We start from the raw sequence: 11737 nt of genomic DNA on the forward strand, positions 1-11737 counted from the left end.
CGTGTCGCTTACCACCAGGCGCACCATTTGTTCGTCCCTTCACATGTAAATCACACTTTTTGGAAAATCTAGCCCAATCACACAGATTGTCATGTCATTAAGAAGGACGGTATTTACATCCCTACGTTCATAACTAGAGGTGACCAAAAACGTCATATAAACGAGTGGGACGAACCAACTAATCTAATCAATTCAAAAGTCATAAAAGCCTACAAAACTGAGTAGGAATGTTCAAATACTCGTAACGAATAAGCGATTCAAATGCTAATATATCACGAGGCGGCCAGCCGTGACGCCGTTCATTGGCTATGGTATTCACATTTACATACATAGCCGGCCGTAGACCGTAGATGCTCCGCCCACAAGGAGCGTCACTTCCGAACGTAGTTAATTACGCGTAATTAGTGGATCATGATTCGTTACTCTTCTGTACGAATGTGTAGTTAGTTTTACATACATGCGTTATTTATTGCTGTCGTAAGCCGTTCAATGGTATGAAGTTGAATTAGCATAATACAAAGTCCGATTTAAAAATAAATAGTAGTACACTTAGACACAGATTATTATCATCATCAACCTATTTATACGTCACACTTCTGGGTACGGGTTTCCTCTCAGACGAGGATTTAGAGCACAGTCCGCCAAGTTGGCCCAAAAAACGCAGGTTGGGGACTTCACGGGATTTCTGTCACCGAAAAGGTCATGTTTTCAAATTAAATTTCGCAACAACTCGGAGGGGCGAGCCCAGATTCGAACCCACTGCCTCTGCTTCAGAGGTGACAGGTCAAACCATTAGACTACCATGGATATTTAAATAAATTATCAGTTTCTAATAGGAAATTAATTTTTCCAATGTGTAACAATCGCGAAAATCTAAGAACTCGATATCACTTTCTGAATTCAAAATTGTATGAATAAGAAACAGCATAAGTTATGAAATTTTCCATCTATGACTTTAAATGTTATGCAACACTAGGGTCTCTGTACGGTCTGGTACGATCACTCCAGTCTCTACGTATTTTAGTACCTACTAAATAAGTATTGAAAGTGAAACCCATGAAATAAATATCGTGTCGCTATAACACTAAACCAATTCGAAACGTTTATTCTCATCAACTTCATTTAATAGAAGACACAGTTTTTATACTTTTGAACGCCTAAATCTCTTCATGCCGTAAAAGCAGCAAATACGTCTCGAAATCGACTACGAGTTAAGTAGCAGCGCGCGTTACAAATATGGTGCACGCCTAATGTCGTCTAGCTTCCTTATATCGGCCGGCTCCTTTGATAGCTTGTACCGAACTGGACAAGATGTGGTACAAAAGGTCGAACGTATTGTGAAATACTTGTGTATAGTGTACTTATTTTACTCTAAGAGAGTACAAATTTCACTTACGTGATATTAAACACTTGAGAAATAATTGCCGAAATATTAACTAGTACGCATTATTCGTCGAAAGCACATTGAATAAAATTAATCTATTTTTCGACACATACCTGGGTACTGGTATCTACCCATACACGTAACATTCTAATACGTTCGATTTTTTTTTACTTTTATTGAGTAAAATTTGAACGTACCTGATTCTACTGCCTGCCTCCGTGGCAGAACGGTTATCATGCTGCACTGCCACGCAAAGGTCCCGGGTTCGATTCTCGGCCGGGAGAAATATTTGTACGGCACACATTTATTTCTCTCGTGGGTTTGGGTGTAATTTGTGGTTGTCTATGTGTGTGTCCATAGCACCCGCGATACGGGATTTCCCTAATGCGAGGTTATGGCGTGTGAGCGATATTATTACTTCAATGGGAGACGAGTGTTATGGTATCTGTGTATGTAATAATATACAATAATTGTTATCAGCTCCACACTCGTCCCTCGTCATTTTGTATCTTTGTTTTATATGAAATGTAACTATTTTTTCAAATCTAGATTGTTTTTCAAAGAAACCCGTTTTTCCATGGTCCCTGTGAAAAGGACCGAAACGTTAGTTTGTTTGGAAAAACAAATATACTCGATTAAGATTCGGAAAAATAGCTTAATTTCCTATGTGTAACTATCGCGAAAGAAAAATTTCTTTTATGTTAACTATCCTGTACACCTTTACATTGTACCCGATTGTACCAATACTTCAACAAAATCCCTTAGCAACAAATCATAAGCATGCAGCGGAACCTCACGAGTTGGCCAAATACGGTCGACCTGGCCCTCGTTGGACGGATTTATGCGCGGGCGCAGTTTTGGTGCGAATTAGCTGCACTGGCCGAGAGGCGTGACTGAACAAATTTGTAGCTGATGCACTTTTTACACAATGGATGCTAAAAGTAGGATTGTATCCAATATATTATACAGTAAGTTACTATCGTTAGACACATCTCTCCACAAGGAGTCGAAGGGGTACTGGGCAACAAACCAGCGTGCTAGACTACGCGTGTTGGGAACACTATATTATCAAGTTGTGTAACATTTGTAGATACATGTCTAATGTCAGCTTACTGATTCTAAAATTCGCACCTTTCCATATTGGTTCTGATATAAGAGTTCTGCATAGTGTATGTGGAGTACGAACTATGTTACTCCGGTACTCATAGTACAGGAAGTATCTGCACGAAACAAATAATAAAAATTATATACTCTATCTACCTATTTAAGCATAAAAAAAATTATCTGCTAATTTCGTTCGTAGAACCTTTAAACCTCTCTCCTGAAAAATGTCCTTTTATTGGGCAGATTTTTTTTTTAATAATATGAGGAGACGGCACGAACAAGTCGTGCGCCTGATGGTACGCTACACGCCTGTCCATAACAGTTGCAGTGTCACTCAAAGTTTGAAATCGCAAATTCTGAGGGGCACTGCCACTACGCCCGTCACCCTGAGACATAAGTTGCCAAATCCCATGTGTCTGAAATTTCACCAGCACCCTTACCCTTCAAAACCGGAACACAGTAATTCTGACATTACTGCTTGGCGGCAGAAATAGGTAGGGTGGCACTTCCCAGGACGAACTCTTTCAAAAGGAGCTCTACTGCTTCTAAAATACTGCAGGAACATGTTATTAATCTCCTTTTTTTACAATTTCTACCATTAAAATAAAAAACAAATCAAAATAAATCATTCTAACCTCTAGAACGTGAAGTGTTTTTTACATTAACACATATATCAAAAGCATTAAAAAAAGTAAACTTACTGTATTTGTAATGTCCTTTTTCGAGATCGTGAGTGTGGATTCTAGCAAATAAGCGTTGGCTTTAAAACAATCAATCATTCTAATAAACTCTAATGAAATCGTAATGTAGTTAACATATACGGCGGTATCGGCAGGACAGATCTTCGTCACGGTGTAATGATTTTAAATAGTAACTAAATCTTTTTGTACACTACGTTGAAAGTGGACATGTTTTTCTTGGCTCAAAATTCATGCTTTATTTTACGAATAAAAACCAAAACATTAACAAAAAACAAAATCATTTAAATACTTGCATGTTTTGAGCAGAATAAATTTAATTCCAAACGATTTAAATTAAAGTACAGGGGAACTAGATAATTAAATTAGCCTTTACTTGTACCTACGTATGGGAAAATTCGTGTTTCTCTACTGTTTGTTAATGATTCAACCGCGCTATTATTGTTTGCGCCGGCGCACGCCAACAATGCGCGTGACGAACGTGGGTGATGCGCGCGCCGATCAATCACGCCAATGATGTTGTTCAATCACCCAACCACGACCTTTCCGCCACATTTTTGTAATAACGCAATGTAGGTAGACGGCCGGAGAAATTTATTGCTACATCTTAATTACTTGTAGCAAGTTATACTTATTCATTGCTCATGTAACTTAGAAACTACTTTGGAATACTAAAGAGATAGTAATGCAAATCTAATAACTAACTTAGTGCGTAAACTTTAAAGAGCCTATAGTTAAATAAACGAAATTGATTCACACAAACATTCAGTTACCGAATGATTAGGTGAAGCAATAAATTCCTGATTCGCACGTAGTGCAGTAAGACAGTGAAAACATTAAGATTGCGCAGTGCTTATTTACGGTTAGCGAAATAGCCAATAAAGCGGTGTTAATAATTAAGTCAAAAAACCGAGCGCTTCGGTAGCGAGTGCTCTAGTTTGCTGATGTCGCAAGTCAGTGGGCGTGCGGCCGCGTAGGAGCTGACATCTATCACCCACCCCCGCCGCCGCCGACCCTCCGTCTGCCGTCATTTCGCAATCGGTACACGCTTTAGCATACCAGACTCTAGGATGTTTGTAGGAAGCGAAACTGGACACTTGTCACCTTTGACTATGAATGAGCTCGAATGAGCTAGTTTATAGGGGCACCTAAACTAACTAAGGACGGAAATAGAAACTTTAGCAGCTTGACTAGCTTTCTTGGAGAAAACCATTTGTTAAAAACCCACGAATTGCGTTGAAACTGAAAACTGGCTTTGGCAATCGCAGTGCTCTTATGTTTTAGTGGAACAAAGGTAGTAAATACGTGTGTCTATTGTTTCAGGTCGTTGGCGCACGAGCCCGATGAGCGCGTGCGCGGCGGCCGCCATGCGCGAAAAGCACGCGGCGCCGCGCCGCCTAGCCTCCCCGCCAACATCGCCATCCCCGCTGGACCACGGCAGCCCACTTGGTTCGCCGCGTGCCGACGAACCGCTCGATCTGCGTGTCACGCACAAACGTCCCCAGCGACTCGAAGATGAAAACTGTAACCTTATCGCCCCCTCACCCCCTCCACACCCAACACATCCTGCTCATCCAGCGCACCCAGCGCTGCTCCAGTTCTGTAGGCGATTGCCGCTGGCACTGCCAGCTTCCTTTGGCCGCTACCCGTTCCTCCCAGCAGCGGCGGCGACGTTGCTCGCCCCTGGCGCGCCCCGCGCGCCCCCCGTACCTTCAAACCCCGGAGTTCCTCGAGCGAGAGACCGTTATACCTGTTCTTACTGTGGGAAAGCGTTCCCACGAAGCGCGAACCTGACAAGACATTTACGAACGCATACTGGAGAGCAGCCCTATCGCTGCAAATACTGTGAACGTTCCTTTTCGATATCATCGAATCTTCAGAGACATGTGAGAAACATTCACAACAAGGAGAGACCTTTCCGGTGTCGTCATTGTGATCGCTGCTTCGGCCAGCAGACAAACCTGGACAGACATTTAAAGAAACACGAAGCTGAAAACGGAGACGATGGACGTCGGAGGTCTCCGGACGAGACCTACTTCGAGGAGATTCGGTCGTTCATGGGACGAGTAGCGCCAGCCGCGCGCCGGGCAGCTGCCGCCGCCGCAAGCGCCGCGGATCACACCTGATAGTAGACCCGACTACCGCAGTACAATAATCTGGTCGATACATTCAAACGACTCTTGTGTAAATTATACAAAACTTATATTGAGTTTGTGAACTGTTACTCGATCGAACCGACAATAGTACCTTTATGCACCAGAACGAGTTCTGTTATTTAGAACCTCTTAGAAATATTCAACTCTGACCCGTAATAACATAAATAAAGCGGTGTATTGAGAACTTGATGCTGCGTTCAACAATTTGCCGACGCCAACTCTCCGAAGGTTAGAAAATTATAGAGCCAATCATAAACACAACAAAATCCGAAATTCCAGATGTTACATTCCACGAAAATTACATATTTTTTTGATTTAGAGATGTATATGGATGGCTCAATTTAATACATTTCAAATGCAGCAATTTCATTGTTTGTCGTATAGGTATGTAGTTAAAATGAAAGCTATTGTAGAGCAAGTATAAATCTGACGACTTGTCGGCTTTATAAAGTTATGAAAGTAACAAAGACAAAGCATCTCATGTACCTATTGTAAATAGAAGCTATCGTTCAAAGTACATATAGGATTAGTTAGGTCTCATACCGAATTTCACTACCGATAGATATACGAAACTAGAATCTATTATTCCTTGTCCTAAAACATAAATAGGTAATCTATTTTTAAGTGTTCAGAGTGTTCGCTATATTAGAATTATACCTACTTATTGATAATGTATGAATGTACCTAGTATCTTTGTATTATAATTTTTTTGTAAATTTTGCTTTATTTGATATAAAATATATTAGTATTATTAGTCTGAGAGGAAACGCCGGTTACCAATAAATACTTGTTGCTTATTATTGAAGATATTATAAATATTTTTTAATGAAATGTTGTTTAGAATTTTCTAATTTCTCGGAATTTTATTCACGATAATGTTGTATATGTTGCGTAAATTATATAGTTTTTAACATCAGTATCGGAATATGAAATCATTCCGTATGAATCCTGGTGCGCTGTTAAGTTTCAAGATAATTATGCAAATTAGAATATGTTCTATTATATTTTGAGATTTTTTTATAAGAAAAAAATTACGTATGAATAAAATTAGAGATTAAACAAAATTGTACATTTGATTTAATTATTTCCAAAATTAACTAAATTAAGATACGGATCTGTGATTGTAATTTATTTATCTGGATTTCAAATTGACCTTGTTTCCTTAATTTTTCATGGATTAAATCATTTAATGAAAAATCTCTCAAAGACCTAATTTAAACGTTCCTTTAAGTATAGATAGATCTCTATTGTTACACGAGTATAAGTAACTTTTACTTATTTATAAAAAGTTGTAGGAAATTCATGAAAAAAATCAATACTAAAATCAATGATCTCGATAAAACATTGCATTTTGGTTTTTTCTTGTATTTCCTACTGTTGCAAAAACACTTCGTACACGATTTTATAAAAAAAAGTTATTACTCAAATTTTATATAATAATAATTTTAATAATATTTCACTTTCAATTTGTACTATAAAATTCATGTTGTTTCAAGATTGAATTAATAAAATTGTGTCACTAAAGAGCAAAATAGTATATTTGCTAAATCCGGATCGCAGAATTTAATATAGCGCCTGTGATGAAACTTTACATCTAAATGGAACGTTGTACTTTACATTCCATTAACAAAGAAATTAAATAGAAAACGCTGTAAAGCACAGCTGCCTACTGGGTTTATTTTCAAACAATCTCCTACTTACGATAAATTTGATGGCGCTGTGTTATCAATTATACCGTTCAAATTCCATGCTCGACAGTGAAACGCCCTTATTCCCTAAGGGATAAAATTATTTTTGTCCCTAAATAATTTTTGTTAAAATGAAAAGATAGGTATGTATGTACCTTTTCATTTTAACAAAAATTATTTACTCTCGATGTATAGCGTAATTTTTATTTTATTTCTTTTTATGACAACATGGCTGTGGTGGTGTCAAAGAACACTGGCGCCACCAATTCAGAATCCAAAATAACTTGTCCGATACCACTAGACTTGAATTGCAATGTTGAAAAATCTTACAGACAGTCATACAATCCACAACACAAGTGTAAAGTGGCTATTTATTTATTTTATCTAATGCCTTATTGCTCTCTGAAAGTCAATGTTACCTTTAAACTTTTATACAGATTGTTTATAAAGGCAACGCGAAAACTCGAGGAGCTTGTACTTAAAATCAATTTATTTTTGTTAAAAAAATATTTTTAAATATTTTTATTAAAAAGCCGTACAACAAAATGTTTTAAAGTTCAGAATAAGCTTCTTGAGTTATATTGTTGACTTATAGATCCTGTACAATAGAATTATATGAATTTGCCATGACTTACAGTTTAGTGTACTCGTACCAAAATACATCGGAATATAAAAGAGATGCTATTTAACTTATATATAGCAGTTATAGAAGATAGAGATTATTACCTTTATCGTTTTCTACTTTTGATACTTAGTAGTCGTTCAAAGGTCACCGAATACCTTGTCAAAATGGAATAAATAACAATAAATAAGGTTTGATCTTTCTTTTTAACTCCTTTCCCTATTTAAAACTTCCCAGTGAACACAAGTTACTTACAGTTGCCTTACTGCTAAGTAGCAATTTCGTGCAGACATCCTCATAATAAAACATACCAATCCGGCAAAATATCGAATCCGGCCGGATCGAAGGATTTTTTCGAGCGTTCTATCTTTGTGTTAATAATTATAACAAACTAGTGGAGTAATTTCACATAAAAATAATTGAATATCAATTCAATAAAAATTTTAAAGAAATACCAAGTAAAAAAAAAATACCAAGGCACAGATCTCCTCTCGGGCGAAGGTTTAGGCCATACCCCGCCACGCTGACCCAGTTCGGGTTGGGAACTTCACGGTTTTCCGAGGGTTGTGAACTTTATTCGACATGCAGGTTTCATGTTTTCCTTCACTAAAAAGCTCATGGTAAATTTCTAATTAAATTTTGCACATAAATATCGAAAGCCTCAGCCTCAGAGGTGCGAGGCCGGATTCAAACCCATGGCCTCTGCTTGAGAGGCGATAGGTCAAACCATTAGGCTACCACGGCACCAAGTTATTATTTTGAAAAACTTTCAAGGATCTTTTTGCCAGATTAAATTTGAAATAAGTACCAGTCACGAACAAGGTTATTAGAAATGCGGTATTCAAAATTATCAGAATTACAAGAAAACCTTTTAACATAAGAGCAACCAACAAAGTTATGAAAATTATAGCAGCCACAGCAAAGACCTAATACAATTTAAATCTGTGAGCGCCATTTTGGAATTGAAGGGCGCCTCCGGCGTGCTCTTGCGCAGCTCACGAGCGCGTTTACGATATGATTATGCTTTATGGCGATTAATTTGCGACAAACGAAACCGCCCTTACAATAGGCCCGCCAACATGAACAGCCGCCTTGTATTCACCCAGGTAATTAGACAAATAGACAATCCGCCTCAGGCTAAGACGTTTGGACGTCAACTTTTGAATGCTTATTGCCTAATCGGATTTGATGATTGCTCGTGATGAAGTGTAACTTTCGAAGAGAAACTAAGATGATTTGAACTCTGTCTAAATAAAAATTTGCATATAACTAAGAATAAATCGTATGTCTATCTCACAAACTTGTTCTACAAAAATGTAGAACAAGATACAACATACTGTACATACCTTACAACTCGCCAAACAACTTCCGCATAGCGTAAAACAGAGAATTAATTCTTGTCTTCTGACATTCGTCATAATTTCCTCAAAAAAGAACCACTAAATAATGCTTTACCTCGCAGCAACAGACGTTATCAGAATACCGGATCTCCATTTTGGTCCGTACTGTAACAAAACACCTTCGCAATAGAAAGGTAAACCGAATTCAAGGACAGCATTGTAATCTGTACTTAGCCGTTTATCACTGACAATAGATACTGACAAAAACTAAATCGCCTTTCTAAAATTATTTGACAACTTGCAAAATATGTACCTCTACGTTTACCTAATAAATATCCAAGTACGTAGAAATAGGTACACTTCAATCAAGTTGCTATATCATAGGGACGTTACGTGCAGAGATCTAGATTCTTAGAGTACCTATGTATAATATCATTCTAAACACAAGTCGGACAAGAACGGAATCACTAAGCTGGTGGAGCAAGGAACAAACTTTTGCTGTTGCCAGCTATGGAAACTCTTAAAGCGAAAATATACACCAACACTGACTTTTAAAAGAATAAAGTCATATTCGAATGAATTTAAAATATAAACTATACTTATGACTATAATATGCTGAATGTATTTAAGTAGTATGTATCGTACAGAAAACGATACACCCTTACTTAGAGAGTAATCAACAACTGAGTTTTAATAAAGCAATAGCATATTTCATAAAAATAAATCTTGCATAAAAATAAAAGTTGCAATTCGCCTATAACTTGAACCTAAATAGGCTACAAGTGCCAGCGCAGGGTGGGGCCGGTTGCACAACGATGGCACGGAGCCTTGTTAGCGGCCGGCGCGTGCGCTGCCACCGTTGCGTTGCGTTACATTATTTATTGCTTATTGAAAAACTACTGATAGCTCTACAGTATTACAACTTTTGCGCTCCGTTCTTCTATACGATTTTTGCAAATTTTTTGTCCACCCGCAAATTGGGTTGGTAATTTTATTACGCAAAAGTAAGGCTATAATAAATCAATTATTGTAGTGGTAGGTAATCGTTTTGTTTAGAAAGTTTGTTGCGTGTAATAATCGACATGCAAAGTGACGGGTCCAGTTTTGAGTAGAATGACTACAAAAAGTGTGTTGTATTCAAGAATAGTAGCTCAAACTACGTAACAAACACCTGGTCTGGTATATGTGTAAATACTTTTTACACACATTTTTCAGAATACCGGCCGACGCATCTTTACCTCGCTTTATACACAATTTGTGACCGTTATATCTATCAAATTACAATGAACAAAGTATAGAAACACTCAAAAATAACCTCGAAAGAGAACACTTCATTACACATGGCCATCGCCCCGTCAATCACCCAAGTAGAGTGATGCAACTCGCTTGGTTGAGACAGTTCTGCGTATTAATTATGAAAAATAACCAACGAAATATCGTTATGAAAGGTCGATTACTATTCTATGGACGATATTGTGTGATCAAATAGCTACAAGTAAACTTCCATTGAGAAATTCCCAAATAAACATTTCAGCTTTTACTAGCGTAGTCAGTAATGTACAACGAAATCGTCACTTTGGTTATGACATCGTGTATATTTTTTAACATAATTTGCGTCTTGATAAGTTTTAACCACCAAATTCAACCTGTTTGTGGTCAGTTGCGTGACTTTCGAGAGCATACTTCATCGTGACATGTCACCTCGATTACCTAGTTACTAAAGGTGACATAGTAATCGGTGCTGGATAAAAAATGTCCAGAAAACATTTAAGGTCTATTGTAAAAAAAAAATTTTTGAAAATCTTGACAACGTGTTAATCTAATTCGTAGTTTGTTTACTTCCAGAGCATATAATAAAAAACTTGGGAACGTCACTAGAAATGGTCTGTAAACCAAACGAGTAAGAAATGTTGTAGATATCTGACATATTTTAATACCTGTTCAGAACTATTAGAGTGAAATGTGACTTTCAGTGAAAATAACTTTAAAGTATTATATGTAAAGTGTGGCATGTCATTCTTCAAGGGTATCACTTCCAGTGATTCCTAACATCATTGTAGATGTAAAAGGTGACCGATCCATCACCTGTGCCCAGTGAGGTGGCTAATTAGCGGGCAGCAAGGTCTCGTGACGAAATAGGCCTAGCACCCACTCTGGCTGTCACAAAAACACTTGTGCTTACGCAACCGCGCCATCATTCGCCGCTTTCTGTACTAATTATAATTATTATGCTCTTAATTAAGCTAGTTTGTGAGAGAAAATTAATAAGAAATTAGTTAGGAATGTGTTAATTTTCAACACGTGGTTATAAATTCTACGATGCATTTTTGCCAAATTAATAAGGTATTTATTTACAACTTAATGAAATTATAGAGTACTTTAAGCACTGGACGTGCCGACAACATATAAGTTTTTTAGTAGCAGTAGAGCTCCTTGTGAAAGAGTTCGTCCAGGGTAGTACTGCCACCTTACCTATTTCTGCCGCCAAGCAGTAATGTTAACAATACTGTGTTCCGGTTTTGAAGGGTACGGGTGGGTGAAATTACAGGCACATGGGACTTGTCAACTTATATCTAAGGATGTCGGATCTTTGCGATTTAAAGCTCTGAGCGACACTGCAACGGTTATGAACAGGCGTGTATTTACATTAGGCGCACGATTTGTTCGCCCCGTGACTTAATATTATAAAAAAAAAAGTTTTTTTTTTTACTTTCAATTTTTACAAAATAAATACACCAGAGAAGA

General features: G+C 37.6%; 1 protein-coding gene across 1 annotated transcript in view; it reads left to right on the forward strand.

Moving 5' to 3' along the window:
* Window positions 1–5993, forward strand: part of LOC113231240 (transcription factor hamlet-like) — a 178647-nt gene extending 172654 nt beyond the window's left edge. The window contains exon 3 of the mRNA XM_026465467.1: window positions 4510–5993. Within this exon, the coding sequence (XP_026321252.1) occupies window positions 4530–5312 (783 nt within the window). The 5' untranslated portion in view covers window positions 4510–4529 and the 3' untranslated portion in view covers window positions 5313–5993. The remainder of the gene's footprint in view (window positions 1–4509) is intronic.
* The last annotated feature ends 5744 nt before the right edge of the window (window positions 5994–11737 follow it).

This window comes from Hyposmocoma kahamanoa, unplaced genomic scaffold (genome assembly GCF_003589595.1).
Source record: "Hyposmocoma kahamanoa isolate Upper Pololo Valley unplaced genomic scaffold, ASM358959v1 65, whole genome shotgun sequence".
In the NCBI taxonomy this organism is placed as follows: domain Eukaryota; kingdom Metazoa; phylum Arthropoda; class Insecta; order Lepidoptera; family Cosmopterigidae; genus Hyposmocoma; species Hyposmocoma kahamanoa.